This window comes from Megalops cyprinoides, chromosome 17, assembly GCF_013368585.1.
Source record: "Megalops cyprinoides isolate fMegCyp1 chromosome 17, fMegCyp1.pri, whole genome shotgun sequence".
In the NCBI taxonomy this organism is placed as follows: domain Eukaryota; kingdom Metazoa; phylum Chordata; class Actinopteri; order Elopiformes; family Megalopidae; genus Megalops; species Megalops cyprinoides.
Window position 1 is genome coordinate 8199726 of NC_050599.1, and position 18945 is coordinate 8218670.

At 44.6% G+C, this 18945-nt stretch overlaps 1 protein-coding gene across 1 annotated transcript in view; it reads right to left on the reverse strand.

The window, feature by feature from the left end:
* Nucleotides 1-848: 848 nt before the first annotated feature.
* The window catches only part of ezrb (ezrin b), a 33647-nt gene continuing 15550 nt past the window's right edge, over nt 849-18945 (reverse strand). Inside the window, exons 4-14 of the mRNA XM_036550121.1 lie at nt 17645-17740; nt 14862-15136; nt 13752-13835; nt 13140-13286; nt 9235-9331; nt 6386-6549; nt 5595-5725; nt 4090-4250; nt 2917-3009; nt 1928-2173; nt 849-1499 (exon numbers count right to left, since the gene is read on the reverse strand). Coding sequence (XP_036406014.1) covers nt 1335-1499; nt 1928-2173; nt 2917-3009; nt 4090-4250; nt 5595-5725; nt 6386-6549; nt 9235-9331; nt 13140-13286; nt 13752-13835; nt 14862-15136; nt 17645-17740 — 1659 coding nt within the window. The 3' untranslated portion in view covers nt 849-1334. The remainder of the gene's footprint in view (nt 1500-1927; nt 2174-2916; nt 3010-4089; nt 4251-5594; nt 5726-6385; nt 6550-9234; nt 9332-13139; nt 13287-13751; nt 13836-14861; nt 15137-17644; nt 17741-18945) is intronic.

Genomic DNA, 18945 nt, shown 5'->3' on the forward strand with positions numbered 1-18945 from the left:
TGCAGGTCTTTATTGCCAATATGTTGAACACCTCATTAAAAAATCCAGTTTAAGTACATGGCAGCAATACAGTCGGAAGGCAAAGCCATCCAGGTGATGTGTACTGTTACAGTGCCAGTTAAACTATATCCAGCTACAAAATTCTGAAAAGCAAAACAGCTGGGAGCAAAGACCCTCCTCAATCCTACAGAAGGAGTAAGAAAAGACAACATTTCATATAACAATACAAAAAGGCCTTTCAGTGTTTCGAACCGCAGTGTTTGACACACGAGACATCCTTCGGTGTAGTGTCTTTTGCATTTCTTTGACATCACGCCATGATTAGTAACACAAAACAAAACAACAAGGGGGGAAAAAAAAAAGTCTTTGCAAGCATTTCTGGACTCACGTGGTTCTTCAGAAACGCTGGTACCATTATACTGCATAACAAAATCAAAAGTACCTTAGAATTTCCTAAACTGATTTCATGACATGCAGCTGAATATTAAGTAAAAAATGTAATAATTTACAAATAAATCTTTTTAATCAAGTGATCTAAAGAAACTATATGGAACAAAAATCTACCATTATTTTGGTTGATATAGGAACTTTATGATACAAATTAAATCATTCATTATAATAGTAGAATACCAAAAATATACAACGTGAGATGAAATACCCTTTTTCTTTATTGGAATGACCCATATATAAATATTAACCTATTCATGATTTATGGTTATAGTAATATCAAACATAAATGGAAGTGTTCAACTATAATGGAAAATAAAATAAAAACTAAGTAGAACATCCACTTTTCTGCAAATAAATGTTGAGATTTATACTGTATTTTTCCTCTTTCTGAGTGGTCCCTACAGAGAAAAAAAAAGAAAATTGCCTGTTTTTTTCCAACATACGCAAAAATAATAAATATAGAAAAGTGATGTTCTTGTCAGCAATTGAACATCCCTACATCTTATGGCATACTATTTGTCTACACAAATGTCCCTCTAACTCACCACACCTATAGTTAAAAACAGCAATTCCGCCTGACCTTCTCAAATCACATACAATCAAAAACAGCACTATGATTCACTTATATGCTCAAAAAAAAAGAAAAGAAAAGTGTTTTTTTTTTGGCACTGGAATGGTAGATATTTCCTCCATAAATGTAAAGCCCTTACACGCTGCCAGAGCCTTGTGCGGAACTGGTTCTCTGAATGGAATAGTGGTTGTGACTAGGGGGGGGTGGGGCCAAGGAGGTGGGCGGGGGAGGGGACTGGTGGACGTTTCTGCAGTGACCACTCAAAAAAAAGGGATGTGGTGGGCGGGGCCCCCCGGCTTTGCCACGCTCGCCATTACAAGGCCTCGAACTCGTCGATCCTCTGCTTGGTGTTACCCTGCCGGATCTGCCGCAGTGTCTTGTACTTGTCGCGGCCGGCACGCACGTTCTCCGTGTGGAGCAGGTCGTTCTGGGTCTTCTTGCTGTCGTCGCGGGCCTGGGCCAGCTCCGAGCTCAGCGCCTGGGGAAACAGTTACACTCAGCCCACCAGGGTAGTGCCCTTACAAAATTAACTGTTTTGCTGAAACTAACATGGACATGTTAGCGGACTTGAAAAGTAATCATCTGTTCAAGATCTTTGGAACAATCTATTCAAGCTTAGCTGAAGACACCCAGGGAATATTCATTCACTGAATACCCAGAGCCAACTCACAAAGACCTTGAGGTGACTGAATTATGAATACTTCGTATGTCCAATCAAACACTTCACACATTTTTTAGAGAAGAAACTTAAGTGTTCCTAAACTGCTGAACAGAAAACAAAACATCTTTATATATATAACCACAAATAAGTAGACTATTTTACTGTATCTCACCCATGACATGTGAAACCACTGTTAACCTGTGCTTTGATGAGACCAACAGGGAGCAGGAAGGAGAGGGACTCACCATCAGCTGCTTCTGCACGCGCTCGTTCTTCTCCGCCTCCGTGAGGCGCTCCTCCTCGTTGCGGTGGTCGTTGATGCCCTCGTTCTGCAGGTCGGCGCTGTAGGTGCTGTTGTTCTCCTCGCTGTCGTCCTGCTCGTTCTCGTCCACGTGCTCGTAGACGGGGGGCGGGGGAGGAGGGGGCGGGGCTGTCATCACCATGTGCAGCTCCTCCTTGGTCCTCATCAGGTCATCCTGGGCTTCCTGGGCCTGAGAGGGGGGGGGGGGGGGGGGCAGAGCAAAGAGACATGACATCTAACTCTCTATCCTTTACGCTGGCAAGCCCCTGCCACTGAGGATTACATCAACAGAAGGCCTTTATCGTTAACCTCCTTAACTCCACAGCTTCAATATTGACAAACTCCCGAGCCTCACCAGGAAGGAATGCAGACAGCTATGGTAACAGCACAGATATTATGCATGTAGTGCAGATAGTCAGTCTCCCATTGTTGAAGCTATAGATTATGAGCGTTCTAGAACAGGTGTGGTCTAAAGCAAGACATTCATAGCTGACATAGCAACACAGGCAGTACTGGACCAAGCATGAAGGACAGAAGGAACACAGCAGCTAAGTATCTGGTTATAACATAGAATATCTGTGGTAACTGACTGACTCTGAAGGAACTCTGTTAGAATTCAAGGACCAATTGTTGCAAATCATCTATATCATCTGTTATTTAGTGTCTGGACTGCCTGGGACCAGGGGAACTGGTGGCGTGAACGGCATAAATGATCCGATGAGTTCACATTTTGGAAAAATGTACCGCTCGTTGTTGCGCTAGACAGATAAGAAGCTAAAGGTTGAAAACAAACCGCTATTTTTGTAGGTTTAGCACAGTTCCGGAACGTACTGCGGTTCAGACAGGAATAGCCCAGACTGATCCCCTAAATACTCCACGCCCCGTACTGGTACAGCGTGTTTCGTGCTTCCTGGCTGTGCCTGCTGTACACACCCTGTGCTGCCACGTGTCGGCCTCTTCTTCCTTGCGCCTCTTAGCCTCCTCCAGCAGGGCAATCTTGGCAGTGTGCTCTGCCAGCTCGGCGGCCTGAGAAACGAGGACGAGAGAGAGGGGGGAGGGGGGAGCGAGAGAGAGAGGGACAGAGAAAGGAGAGGAGACAGGGGGACAGAAAGAGAGGGATAGAGAGAGGAAAGGAGGGGAGAGAGGGAAGGGGGCAGAGAGAGAAGGGGGAAAGGAGAAGGAGAAAGAGAGAGGGACACACAGAAGAGGAGGGGGGAGAGAAAGAGAAATTCAGTAACCACAAGGCCAGCTGAAATCAGTTGCTTGTCTATACTCCTTGAGCCCCTGCTAATCTCCACAGCCATACATAAAATGTGTCCAAAAAATGATCTCATGGGTGTTATATAAGGCAGTCCTGGACACACACATTCATGTTCAGTTTACGACAGTCAAAAGTGCACCTCTGAGAAGGAGAGAGCCACACTAATAAATTTTATGAAAGTGACACATCCTTAGTATGTGTGACCAAACTTTTCCTCGATTTCAGAGAAAAAAACGTAAAGTGCAGGGCTCCTAAAGTGTTGAACCAGAAGAAAAAAATGCCATTGTTACTTTACTACAAACAAGGACCAGAGTATCAATTCCACTAATAACATGCCTATCCGATGTTGACAGGACTTTGATGTGACTGTGTTCACAAGTGCAGCTGGAGCAGCATTCAGTCACACTGGTGCACAAACAAAAAGAGGCAACCTTTCTGATAGCATGGTCCACAAAACAAGACCAGGTATAATCTATTCATCTTTTGCATGGTCTTTTCTTATACCAGCAATGAGTTGAGGGAACCTGACCCATAACCAGAAAGCTGTCAATTCAAATCTTGCTGCTGTAACAATAACTAAGTTATTTAGGCTGCACTGCTTCTGAAAATATCCAGCTGCAGAAATTTATCTTTTGGAAAATGTAATTATGTAAGTAGCCTTCAATAAAGACAGGTCTAGAGGATGAACAGGTGTATTCAAGGTGACTGGCTCTGGCCCTAATGAGGATACCACTGTGGCTGTAAGGCCTGGAGCCTCAGAAGACGTCAGGGGGATACAGGCACACGTTACCCTGAGCATTTAATGGCCGGGGTGTTGCTTGGATGAGGGCTGCTCCCCCACTCACCAGCTGCTCCTGGCTCTTGAGCTGATCCTCTGCCTGCCGCGCCAGCTCCTCTTTGGCCATCAGGGCGGACTGGCGCTCGGCCTCCAGACGGGCCGCCTCCTCCTCTGCCCTCCGGCGCTCCTGCTCCAGCTGCATGGCCCGCATCATCTGCTCCTGCAGGTCTGAGAGGCACAGACACACTGTCAGTATTGAGGCACACACTGGTACACAAGCACTGTCAGTACTGAGGCACACACTGGTACACAAGCACTGTCAGTACTGAGGCACACACTGGTACACAAGCACTGTCAGTACTGAGGCACACACTGGTACACAAACACTGTCAGTACTGAGGCACACACTGGTACACAAACACTGTCAGTACTGAGGTACACAAAGGTGGAACAACACACAGGCAGGACAACACTCTCAATACTGAGACACACACAGGTACACAAACACTGTCAGTACTGAGGGAGAATCAGGCAGGAAAACACGGTCAGTGCTGAGAGAGAAACAGGCAGGAAAACACTGTCAGTACTGAGGGAGAAACAGGCGGGAAAACACGGTCAGTACTGAGGGAGAATCAGGCAGGAAATCACTGTTAGTACTGAGGGAGAAACAGGTGAAGAAACATGGTCAGTACTGAGAGAGAAGCAGGCAGGAAAAACTGTCAGTGCTGAGGAACAGACAGGCTTATCAGCCCACTAATACTGTAGTACATCCAATGCAGCAGCAGCTTATAAAGCATTTTTAAAATATAAACGTTGGGAGCTGCTTCTACACAGCCGCAGCTTAGAAGCCAGCGATTACAGGGAACCTTGCACATTCCCCTGTACTGTGATGTATTCTCTCTTTCTCTTATAATTGTGCCCTTAACATGCTTCAGTCAACCAGAAAAATGACATCCCGATGCACAGAACCTCTCACATGTTCCTCACATGTGGAGTTTAAATGGATTCTCTTGCTGACACCAGATACATTTCAATGCGTCCTTTCTGAACAATGAATAAACCTACATGATAACAGCAGGCGAGCATTTGTGACAGAATAGCCATTTGGCACAGAAGGGTTTTCTGACATCTTGCACAGAGAGAGAGAGAGCGTGACATGCACAAAGGTCAGCCTATAAACACCTTATCAATCTGATCCTTATCAAAGCCTACGGAAGGATACTGCCCACTTATCTCAAGGCATCAGCTCTCTGCAACACCGTGCTGCATGAGCACAAAAAAAAAACCTTTGAGCACATACTCTCACGCTCTTACTGCAAAAGGCCATCAGGCAAATCATATCTGAGATTAGACCAAACTGCTCAAAAGAAAACTGGAAATGCCCGTGCTGGTCATGAAGAGAATGTCTTGCTTTTAGGTATGAATAATTCTTTGCTGCTACCCAGAGGTAAGGCTATCTATCATTACAGTTAAACGTGAGAGGAAAATGAATAGCCCTGCTGACCCCCTGCAGTTTTCCCCGTTGATACCCGCATCCCGCAACTGATCTCAGGCCTGTGAGCCGCCTCCTACCTTTCTCCGCTTTCTTGGTCTTCTCCTCGAACTGGTAGAGCCTCATCATCAGCTCCTGCTTCTCTCTCTCCATCTGCTCCTTCTCCTTTTCAATGGCCTCCCTCTTCTTCTTCTCGTTCTCCAGCTGAGCTCTGCAGATAAGGCTCAATGTGAACAAGGCTCCACGAAACAAAGAGTGACGCTGGCTAATAAACTAATAAAGGGGTGCACTAACACACACACACACACACACACACACACAACACACACACACACACACACACACACACGCACACACGCGCACGCACACACACAGTGTGATCGGTCTGAGGTGATTTTAATGCCTTTCTATTTTACGCAACTGAAACATAAAGGTGAAATAGGAGGTACGTCAAGGATTCAAAATCAAACTACAGTGTTTCAACAATACAAAATCTGTAACTTTTTGAAAATCTGTTCACTGGCACCAGACTGTTTTCTAATGGGACTAATGACAGTCCAAGCCTGTGGAGCAGGGCTTTAAGGCTGCCACCTGTTTTAGTAGAGGGACTTTGTCTTCTAACAGTGTCTGAAAGGGGTTCAGAGGAGTTTCCTGTTGCCCAACAAATATTTATCACCTGCAAAGCCACCACTCAAAACAGACCAGTTTAGCTGAAGTTAATACTATTTGCACCACTACTTGAGCCCAATAAGACCAGTGAGCTTGTACTGGAGTGGGGTGCAGTTTGCGTGCTCGGCCCGGGCGCTGTGAGCTCGGCCCGGGTGCTGTGAGCTCGGCCCGGGCGCTGTGAGCTCGGCCCTCCCGCCCTCACCTCTCCATCTGCTTCTGGTGCTTCTCCTCGCGGGCCTGCGCCTTCATCTGCTGCACCTCGATGGTGTCGGGCTTGCGGCGTCGCATGTACAGCTCGTGGTTCCCCATGCACAGCTGCAGAATGCGCTTATTGATGCGCAGGCGAGGGGCGTAGAACACAAAGTCCTGCGACAGAGAGGGGGGGGCAGAGAGAAACAGGCAGGAGAGGAGAGAGAAAGAGAGAGGCAGGGAAGAGGAGACAGGAGTATGAGAAAGACAAGAAGCAAAACTGGTCACAAGCTGTGAAAGACATAGGCATGTAAAGGAAATGTATTATAAAACCAGTAATGAATGTTATTACATATTCGAATTATTATATAAAATCAATAATTTTCGTGCAGCGTTCCTTGCATGGTAGGCCATTAAAATGTTGTCCATCCTCCTTGTGGAAGAAAAAAGGTGGACTGTACCAGCAGCACAATATACAGCTGCATCCCACAACTGCGTGACATGAATAAAAAAAGCACAACTTTTTGTCACTTTACCAAACTACTACATTTTTTCTACTCATAATTTTATTCTTTATTATAGTATGTATTCTTGAAAATTGCTTTTTTTTTTCTTGGTTGTCTTTTGTAACCTGTACATCTCCTATTTCTCCACTGTCAGTTTCCTTTTTAAATCACAGAGAATTTTTCTGGAAATGTGATTGTGCTTTGATAACACAAATGTTTCTTTGTCATGCCAGAAAAGCACTGAATAGAAATGAACCGAATTAATCTGAGAGAGGCAGATTGAAATGGGGATTACGTGACCAGGGCACAGGAGACAGAACAGGTCTGAAATGATTTTCATTTTTGCTGCCAGATGCAATTTTCTGTTTCACTTTCATCCAGCATCAGTCCAGCCTTCTGCAACACTGTAAAGCACTGTAAAAACACTAATGCCCTCAGTCTTCCACTGATGAGAATGACTAAACTACTTTGGTGTGCAATAGATTTCTGCACTATTTTTTTAAAAAAGCACATTGATTTCTCTTGTTCTCTTGTGCTGGAAGCCACTATGGATAAAAGCATCTGCCAAATGAATGTAATGTAATTTATGGACTCATTTGACCACACGTGATGTTGTATTCTCTAAACTAAATTTAAGCTTGTTTGTCCTGGTGAAACAACATTATTGATACATCTGTCAAGAGCAACCTGTTGAGCGCTTCCTGCTCCTGAAATAATGCACTACATTTTATGCCCTACAGGTGGTGCTGTCGTGTTTGTCTGTCGACATGCACCAGTGGAGGTTTTGCATCTGAAAGCCACTGTGTTTTGACAGGAACCTGGTTTAACCCAAAACACGCCGATACAAAATCCAAAAGTGGCAACAATTTTTTTTTCACATGTTGGTAGATGTTACCGTCTTCCAATCACTGCAGATAAACACACCTTTCTGTACACTGCCCTGCAATTCCTAGCCTCTGTCTACAGACTTCTTAACCTTTGACCTCTGGTGTGACACATTCACCGGGGCCAATCAGGAGCCAGCAAGCACTCCCGCTGGGCGTCAAATGGGAGCAAAGACGCTTTGTTCCTCTGTACGTTCCTGTAAAGGCTCAGGGTCCAAAGTGAAGGGGACTTGGGTCAACAACTGTGCGCAATTGAAAGGCTTCTTAATGCATGAGAGAGAGGTAACCTCCCCTTTCAGGCAGGGCCACACACCTCCTGCTCAAACAGAGGAGATAAAGGCTAGGGACCGGGCACAGGAGAAGGAGTGTGCGTGTGTGTGTGTGTGTGTGTGTGTGTGTGTGTGTGTGTGTGTGTGTGTGTGTGTGTGTGTGTGTGTGTGTGTGTGTGTGTGTGTGAGCTGACAGAATTCTCAGTTGGTGAAAGCGGGGTTCGGAATGCTGCCAGGTTTCTGTTGACTTTGTTAGATTAAGCTGATGATATCTCAGAGCTGGGACGGAGATGTAAAGGGAGGGCCTTCCTTCTGGGATATACAGTCCAATCCTTTGAGGGATTTTTCACATGAGATTTTTTTTAAATTTCACCTCAAAATTTCAGTCCACATTTGAGTGTTTTTCACTGTAATGTGGTGCTCCTACTTGTGGGTCACAAACAAACATCATCTTGGATTAATTGGAAAAACACACCCCACAAAAGTAAAATCCCTCTCAGTTAAGAACTACAGCAGCAAGCAACATATGATATCAACATTAATCAGATGTTCATAATAGGACAATCTGTCTATTAGAATTCAGAGGAACAGTGATGTACATTACCACTAAAAAGTTGTGAGGCTGTCAGGTGTGAAGTTTCATTCCACTCTGAGTCTCTGCCCACTCAGACTGTTGACCACACATAGTCATGTGCCGGCCTTATCACAAGCTTCTTTGTACAGATGTGACCATGACATGCAGGCATGATTATGATGTCACAGCTACAAAAAACATTTCATACTAACATTCACAATATTTCGGATATCCTCACATTACCCTGACTGCATATCACACCTCCCACACCAAGTCCCAAAGAGTGCATTTTCATTGGGTTAAAAAAAAAAAAAAAAAAGGCTTACTCCGTTTAAATCAATAGTGGTACAACTCCATTCAGGTCTCAGTCGCCCACCTGCAGACACCCTATTGCTTCCTAAGCCTTGCAATAATGGCGTGGGACAGCAGTACAACAATAGCGGCTATCATAAACGCACTGTTTCAGGCGGGCTTTGCTTTGGTATCCACGCTACAGCACAACAGCACCATTCAAGCATGTCTCCACCAGAAGATCGTATCCACAGAAGAATTAGCCCCGTGTGAGTACTGTACTGTCCAACCCCTGATAGCATTCAGAAGTGCCTGAAAAAGAAGGGAGTGTAACTTACTGGAGCCTTCTTGTCAATGGGTTTGATGATAAACTTTTTGTCATTGAAGGAAATGTTTCTGATTTCACTCCAGGGGAATCCTATCTTTGGGGTCAGCCTGGGAAGAGAAAATAATTTGATGTGTTAATACTCCAGAACAACTGTACGGCATAATGGTGGAACATTGCAAGTGTTAATTATGTCACATTTATAAATCTCATTCTAATCTACCATCAGTATTGTGACACTCAGTTTTAGACATTAAATGTCACAATAATGAATACAGATCCTCTATGCATTTATTTTATGGAATTTAACTTGCAGGGTTAATTTATAAAGAGCTGTCATCAAGAAGAATGTAATCACATATAAAGTATGCTTCTTTGTTATAATGCTGCTATAATGCTCTCCAACATGGACCTGCTGTTACTGATAGCTCACAGCTGTTTATTTCAATGTTACTTCCACTTTTCCTTTATTGGCATGACATATTCATACAGCCAGAGTATGCACAAAACAATGCGGCTTCAGCAATATGACACCACAAGGACATAACAATAACAACTAATAATTTTACATTAGAAATATTGAAATGAAAAACTGGATTCAGAAAAACAAATTAACATTAAGCAGAATAAAATGAAGATAAAGAACTACAAAAAAAAAACAATGAAAACACAGTGTTATCTTTGAGACCTGAGCTGTGAGTACACGTGTGTGTGTGTGTGTGTGTGTGTGTGACCCGCTGTCTCTAACACTCTAGCCTGCCAGTACTGCTCAGCACTGTCCAAGTAGGATGGGGGGTTTATCTCTGTTGTGCAGGACAAGGAATTGTGAATAGCTTTGTGTTGTTTAGTGTTGCTACTATAAAAAGTGTCTTACGAAAGGAACCGCTAGTCACAGCGTTTATATCCCTATTAGTAAGTACAGGCTAACTGGTATGTTTTAGTGTTGTACAGCCAAACACCACAGTTAATTGAACAAAAGATCCTTATTCAGGCATGCAATGTTTTTGACCAAACTGGAAAATGGTGTCCAATTATGGATCCTAACAAAGACATGGAAACCAAGGAGATCCATATTCAAAGAATTTTGCCCATGCTAATTTGCCCATGTTAGTCTTGCCTAAACATATGACACAACTCGCAAAAGATTCATTTAAACCGAACAGAAAAAATCCAGCCAAGGCATTACATTATGTGATGTGTATAAAGTATCTTAAACCATGGTATAGACTAAGGAGGAGAAATAAATATTTAACATGTTGTTTGCTTCCTCTTAAACCATGGTATAGACTAAGGAGAAGAAATAAATATTTAACATGTTGTTTTACTGCTTCTTTCTCTATCATAAATGAGGTTCTAATGTCTAATATTCACAAAGACGGATAATCCTGATGGTCCTCTGCTGGCCTTCCCCGGGGACCGTGCCTGTTGTGTGGATTAGCCGCCGTGCTGAGTTTTAACTGAAGCACTTAAGCGTCTGGGATCTATAAACACGGCTGCCAGGTAGCTCCATTTTCACATGGGCTCCTCCACAAAGGAACCAAAAAGTAAATCTAACACAGCTTTTCATTTCAATGGGTCCCTGCCCCAAAGAGCAGCTCAGAATGGTGGCTTCCACTGAGTAACACAGGTGTAGTTACACTGGTGTGATAGAATGAATATGAATAACTTTAACGGTCATGCCCAGAATTACTTCCCACTTTAATGCCCCAATTGTACAGCACTCAAAACCAGCACAGAACACAGAGCCATTACCTTCTACATGGAGAGCATGTGAAAACCTATATGACCTTTGATGTTTCGAACCTCAGGAGCATGACTGTACACTTGCGACACCATCACTGTCACTCCTCAGGTATGGGTGAGGTTTACGTTACCCGAGAGACACTGACGAAGGGTTCGGAGGATGACTCAGTGAGAGAATAGCACTTCAGTGCAAGCCATACTTTGAGCAGAAGAAGAAAAATCATGAAACACCGAGACCAGCCTTGCGACTGCAAGGTGTTTTTGAGAGTTCAAACTCTCCCTTTTACATCATCGTCAACCAATCAGGACAAGGCGGCTGTTTGTGCGGGCGGAATCTAAAGAGTTAAGAGGAGCAGGGCTGTTTTGCTGCCTGCGCCCTGCTGCTAACAGGCCTGGGTTTTAGGTTAGCCCCACATTCTTAAGTGCTGCGCAGCTTGAAAAACCAGTCCGCGTCACCATGGTTACAGCAGAGGGCACTGTGGGAGAGAGACATTCATTCACCAAGCCCTGAAAACGCTGCTCTTGCTCTCTCTCCCCATTACTCTGTCCCTCTCCCTGTCCCTCCCTCCGCTACGTGTAGTAGATTCGGTCACATAAGAATACCCGAACAAAAAAGTACATTATATTAACTCGCTTGTCAAGAATTGCAGGAATACCAGCAAAAAAAAAATGAACTAGAAATATATGCTAGTTAAGAGAATTAAATTCAAGACTTATTTACAGGCAGTGATTATAGAAAGGTTAAATATATTTACAGGAAAAAAAAAATTGCCATCTTCCTGTATTGCTGTTAATGCCTCTCAGCCCACTGGCTTTCATTCCTACTGTTTCCACTGCTGCAGAACTTTTCCTCCACTGAGATGCTGGCTTCAAAAATACATAGCAGCATGTGATGTCTCACTTTTTCCTCAACGTGGTTTCAAAATGGCCGCTGTCCTAAATCTGTCTGAACATATTTCAGAGATGTTTTATCCACAGCTCAAACTAAAAAAAAAGGGGACAGGCATCTGTCTGAAAACATTTTCCATTTTATCTGTAGAAAGAGACGAGCAGACACAGGTAGAAATGACACTGTCACGCTCCTTTAAGAAAGCACCTCCTTCCCTGCACCTGGAGTTTTGATATTTATTAATTGTAGGTGGCTGTATTAAGCTGCATTAAAACTTTGGGGGAAGGCACACAGAATAGATGGGGCACTGTCAGCCTACACTGTGCCATACACCTGAATGTCCCCAATCGTGCCATGTTTTAGGGGACAGGGCACCAAGTTCAACGACCCTCCCACGCGCAGGTCGTGTTTCTCTGAACCAGCGGTAGCTGTGTGGAGTCGGGGGTCGGTGACCGCCGGGGTGTGACTGGAGGGTGAGGGATTATTTCATCACAGGCCAGTAATGGCACACTGACCCCAAGAAACCCTCCCCCCGACTCACTGTCCAACAAATCCTGCTGTGGTCCTTTGTTTTGAAAAAGTATTGGCAACGAACACGCTGGAGAGACTATAAGTAGTGATGGGAGTGTGAGAGGACATTGACCCAGCAATGGGCAGGGTTAATATGAGCCATGAGAAACCGACTTGCCTGAACCAATCAAAACACAGAAAAAAGGTAAGATTGTTTCTAATCAGTGAGTGATAACAAATGGTAGCTCCACCCATTTTATAGTCTTTGATATCTAACTTTCTAAACACTTGCCATTGGCATCCAGATGCTTAACCTGAATCAGTTTTACAAGGTTAATTTCCACTTAAATGAACCTGGGGAACATTCTGAAGATTTTATGACTGGATGCGATGTCCTGATGGGGTTGAACCTGACACCCTAAAAGGCTTTAACCAGTTAGCATCATTCACTTTTGTGTGTGCAGGACTCACGAGATCAGATCAGGCTCTACACACGGTATCGCACCCAGCATCAGAGGAAAAAAACGTGACAAGATCTGACAAGAAAACGTCACATCTGTAACAACAACTCGATCAGGGTATCGCCGGTGTCAGTGTCAGAGCAATATGCAGGCCCCGCAGCGTTACCTATCTGATGCATACGTTATGTCTTTTCAGGCTGTGCTACCTTTTATGAACCGACCTTAAACCAGCAACAGCCAAAGAATATGAGTTATTTAGGGGTAACAGACACTGTACGGTATAGGCAGAGAGATGATCTCAGAGCCTGAACTTACTTGTCTTCCTTCTCGTAGATGTTGAGTCCCAGGGCGTCCACGCCCAGCCACAGGTCTGTTCCCTTCTTGTTCTTGATGTCGAAGTAGTTGACGCCGTACATCTCCAGATCCTGCGCGATCTTCAGGTACTCCAGCATGGCGTCCTCTCTGTTTGGGATTGATCACATGACCGGGATGAGAAACCAGATCTGGCTTTCCGCTGCAGTTATGGCTGTGTGTGTGTGCGTGTGTGTGTGTGTGTGTGTGTGTCTGTCTGTCTCTGTGTGCCTGTGTGTGTGTTTGTGTGTGTCTGTCTCTCTGTGAGTGCGACAGAGAGAGGGATTCGCAGAATCCGCCAATCCCCCTGCTTCTCAGAGAGGCACGTGGGAAACGGCAGGTGACTGACATTCACTGACTGACTCCAGTGGGATGAGAAACCAGCCCCTACCTTCCACTGGAGTTATGGCTTTTGTGTGTATGTGCGTGCGTGTGTGTGTGTGTGCGTGTGTGAGAGAGAGAGACAGAGAAAGGGATTCACAGAATCCACCAATCCCCCCTGCTCCTCGGAGAGGCCCATGGGAAAGGCCGGGTGACTGACAGGCGCTCGCTGACTCGGGCGGGGCACGGACTCACTTGAGCATTCCACGGTGCTCTTCGTGCCACACCTGGATGCGTTCCTCCCACTGCTCCCGGGACAGCTTGTGCTGCTCCAGAACACTGAGGAGGGACAGAGAGAGAGCGAGAGGTGACGACACTCAAGAGCGCAAGCAACACAAAGCCATCCACAGTGCACACGACAACACATGAGTTAGCACTGTCACATAGCACGGCAGTGTCTCATATGTCTGCTGTCAGTCTCTCCCTTTAATGATGTCATATGATTATAAATGATAAGCTGTAGCTGAAGTATGCTTATGCTGTTGTGCTCTACCACTGCTCTTTCAAAAGTCTGTTTCTGCCAAACAAAACACTATCTCTGAGGTTCATTGTTGAATACGTCCTAATTTTTTCCAAGGAACACCAAAATCGCTTCATCTTCCAAATACATATACATGGTAAATAATTATAAGGTGAACTAGAAGTCATGTTTCGGCCCTAGATGTCGTTTAAATTTTTGTTCCCATTGCAAGACATGCTTTGCTGAAAACAATCTTCCACTGAATTGAGGGTCAGAGAGAAAGAAAAAAGAAAGAGAAAGAGAACAGAGAGGGAGAGATCTATATAGATAGCGTGGAGTAGCCATAGCAGCAGAGCTGCTTGGTAGTTAGGGAACTTCTAACCAGGGGGCCGTAGAGCTCAATCTCAGGAGAGGCACTGCTACTGTACCTTTGGGTACCCTTGAGCAAGCTTGAATTACTTGAACTACTTAACTTTAATTACTTCAGTAAACAGAGAACTTGCATTAATACGTCAAATGTGTTCTAATGTGTGTGATAACTCGGTACACTTTCTGAGCAAATACGCGGTGTAATGAGATTACAGGCACAGTTTGTGTAGCCAGTACTTAAGTTCATACTGTTTGTAGAATCTATTGGTTCATCCTGGTTGACGACATCCTTGTGCAGGGTTTTAAGAATGTTATTTCTGGAATATCAGCAGTGTCCCACCCAATAACTGAGTAATGTCAGCCTACTCAAACCTGACTCACTGTTCGACACCGCTCAGCATTATGGGGGAGCTGGTCAGCGATGGGGAAACTCAGGGGGGAACAGCCCAGTCTCGTCCCCAGCAGCGGTCACTCACCGTTGGGGCAGCAGGCGGTCGGAGGTCAGGTATCCGGCGCGGTGGACGTCCTTGGAGAAGTCGCCGAACTTGGCCTGCACGGAGTAGGAGGCGAGCAGCACGGCAGTCTCGGGCGGGCAGTACACCTCATCACTCAGGATGCTCTCCTTCACCTGCAGGAAGAAGAGCTTCTGCGTGATGTCCTGGATAAGCTCCTCCGACACGTCCTCGGGGAAGAACTTGGCCCGGAATTTGAATTGCAGGGGGTTCTCCTTCTTCACGTCCTGGGACGACACCTACAGGAAGGGGGGGGGGGGGAGATAAATAAATAAAAAAAAAAAGGAGTGGGCATCAGCACTTCTAGAAGCACATTCATGCAGAGTCAGCTCAGGTTACCAAAAGGAATGCGTGTATCAATGAGTAACACAGTTCCTTCATGGTTTTAAGTTTCTCATTTGAAGCTACACCAGTTACGTCACCATTCAAACTTGGGGAAAAATGTATTTTAGAACATATTTCTGAATTCCTGTTCCAGAGAAATGCGTTTCGGTATAATTCAAAATGAGCTCTCAGCAGTCAAGTTTGAGTCAACCTAGAAGCAATTCAACTGTTAATTTTTACAGGACTACCCTTTAAGCAATGTTCAAACGCTGTACATGAATAATTAACCACAACTGTGATGTGTTAACACTGACAATGCATGTCTGTGGGCTACGGATCCACTAGAACCTGGTTAATAGCCTACTCAGCAATCTACAGAAGGATACACTGTCAGCCCAAATTTTAGATTCCAAGATGGAGTTTCCCCAACCTTTCACCCTCACAGCTAATTTACATTAAAGGGAGGATAACGTTTTTTTCTGCCTTTTAAAAGTTTACATCTTTTTATTACAATTAATCTATTTTAGCTGTTTTCTGTCTGTCACTGTATTGTTGTTGGGTTTTTTGTATTTTGCCCTGGCGATCTGTTATAATTTTGTACTGTTTTTCTGTAATTCATACTATGAAACATTCTATACAACCATGGTTAAGAGTGGCAAATTAAGCAAAATCTTAATTTAACAGCACTCATTCCCAATACAAAATGGCAGCTGACTCAGGTTTTTCATTAAAGTACATATGTGACACATGTGGTAAGCATCCATCTCGCAATTTAGGATCACCGTGACGTGAGGCAGTTATATGACTGTTTAACAGGCCCCTGCAAACTGCTTTCCAAATAATCTGCTCGGTGCTGAACGTGCCCCAGTTCTGCGTGTGCCCTACATACAAACACATTCCGAACGTCACCCCTGTGCTTTCCTGACGGAGCTGAATAGAGCTGTGAAATGGCTGGAATCTTCCAGCCAGAGCGGTACATTGTGCCGGCCGCGGGAGCGCTGCATCAGCACAACGCGGCGAGCAGTAAAACTCCGCGCAGCCCAAAGTTCAGCTGGGTGACGGCCATTCCCGGCCCAGGGGCCACCGCGCAGCTCCGCACCAGGGCGTATGCGCTGACTGCCGGGTATGGAAGGGCAAACACCTGTTCCACGGCACGCGGTACAAACCTGGATCCGGTGTTCACACTGACAAACAACTGACTTGTTCCACAGCAGTGCTAAAGCTCCGGAACAGAGTCCCCCTCGTGCTGCTGATAGCACACGTGGCATTCAGACAGTCTGTGCTAACTAGATGGTATAAAGCTGGTGAGTCATGGAACAACTATGGCCTGGCTTCGAAACGAAGGAAACAGCCCTAGAGCTGTGGTGTCCCTCACTTACTCACTGACTGACTCACTCACTTACAGTGCTCAGTGACTAAGCGGCCGAGCGACTGGCTCCTGCGGTAAAATTTTACTACTAGAAAGATACCAGAAAAGGCCGGCACCACAGTGGCAGCCTTTGGGCCTTTTTAAGTTTTCCCTCTGAAAACTGTCCAGCCAGTGAGCTTTTGACAGCTCTGCCAAAAAGTGTCAAAAGAATCATAGGAGTCCTGTTTCTGTCGCTCATACTCCACTCTGGGACCGGTTTTTCAATCACGGATGTTAATGTTTAATGCATATCACATTCCAAACTTTGAAATGACTTTTTTAAGCGAAGGGAAAAGACAGTGAAGTAAATGATAATTCTGTTTCCTGTTCATGGGTAACTGGTTCACATACACCGCAGCTCATTTATAAACATTTTACACTAATATGGTCAATCATGAAGACAAAAAAAAACTAGTCAGCTACTGAAATGAAGGAGAATTCCGGAAAGCACAGTGTTCATTTCCCTACACAGCCACAGGTTGCAACATAGTAAGACACTGTCTGTAACTGCAGTTGTAAAACAGGAATAATCACAACATCATTCCTATTTTAAACAATATTACAATACTGTATAACTATTAATAAATACCCCTCAGTGTGAATTGGTGAGGGAGAGGCAACAGTCATTATTCAGACATACAAGTTGCTTCACCCACTAAACTAAGGTCACAACATGGTGATGACTTCTTGCTACTAAGTGGCTACATTTTATTAGTTTTAATAGAAAATAGGCAGAACTCAGTATTCAGAAACTAGGTCCATTTCAATTTGTACATCATCCTCCAAAACAAATGTAGCCATGAGCCATTATGCTGTATAGCTTCTGTAATAGCTTACCACAAATAAAGCCAGACTAAAACCTCATCTAACCCGAAGACTGCAATGGGGAGTCCGTTTTATCCCTTTTTTGGTCAACTCAGAAAAAGCTTGCGCAATCATTAAATAACCTGTGGCTGAAAAGAGGCACAGTGCTGCATCTGCAAAATAATGTCGTTCAGCAGGACTGACGCTTTACCTTCTTATCAAGCTTCAGCCAGGTAAGGTATCCTTTGCTGTCCACATACTGCAGGCCGAAGTACCACACCTCACGCAGGCCGATGGTCTTAACAACCTGCAGGGGAAATAGAAAAGCACCATCTACATCTTATATTCATTGATTCATTAAAAAAATCACTTCATTCAAGTCACAGAAAAAAAATTCACAATAACCATGGTCCAGCTATTCACCCATAACCCTCTTAGTCAAGTGTAGTCAGCTTCAATTCTTCAATTCTTCAGCTTTCAGTATTTATGCCCGAGTTATCCAGGGACACTAGTATGGCTTACATTTATTTCTATTCAGTTTTCTTACTGTCACAATTCAGGTTAAGCACACTGCTCAAAGACACAGCCACAGCGTTCCTCCTGGGCACTAAACCTACAACCTTCTGAGTGTGAGCCCAGCTGCTCTCCCATTGGCCTCTCTGTCAGCCAATACCACTCCCTCAAGAGCATAAAAATCAACCCCTCAGCCTTCTGATGCAAGATTCACGCTGAGGTTACGATCACTGTTATTGCTACGGAGGACAGAAAACATTCGGGATGTTCAATGCGGAATTTTTCTTTCTGAAAGGATATTTCTGCCTCCCCCCAGTGTTTTGACCATCATTAAAAATTAAGTGAAATCACAGTTTTATCAGAGTTTTATCAGTCTGGTCCTGGTTTTCAGAGTCCGGAATATCAATAAAATGGAGTACCACACTGTTTCACAAGGGCTGCCAAAGCATGAGGGCTTACACAAGCAGGGGCCTGGCAGCTTCTCAGCATCTGTCCTGAACAAGACATGTCTGGGGGAATGTTAGTCTGTGTGACAGTGGGCTGAATAACTGTGAGTTTCCCCCATAACCAGAGCCACAGTTCAGCTTTGTCACCAGAAGAGGGGAAAACTTTTGGGCTTAGCACTGAACTGAAAGGGCTGCTAAGGGCCTGTCACACAATTGAAATGACAGACTTTATTTAGGCATGATTAGAGATCCAATTAAGAGATTTTCTTCCTGTTTGTTCACTTTCTATGTTTCAGTTTTATTTAAAAAGTGCCTGATTGGCAGGCAAGTAGGTCAAATACTGGATGTGGGCCCAGATCTGCACCTGCCACACTTGATGTCATTTAAAATAGAGTATTTCCAGGGTAAAAAGAGGTTGAAGCTATTAAAAAACAGGGCTGGACACACACTCCAGTTTGAAATAAGCCTACAGTTTTTTCTGCATCTACTCCTTTGGATTTTTTTTTTTCCTCCCTCTATTTTCTCTTCCCTGGTCAGGGGGTCGATCTTTCGA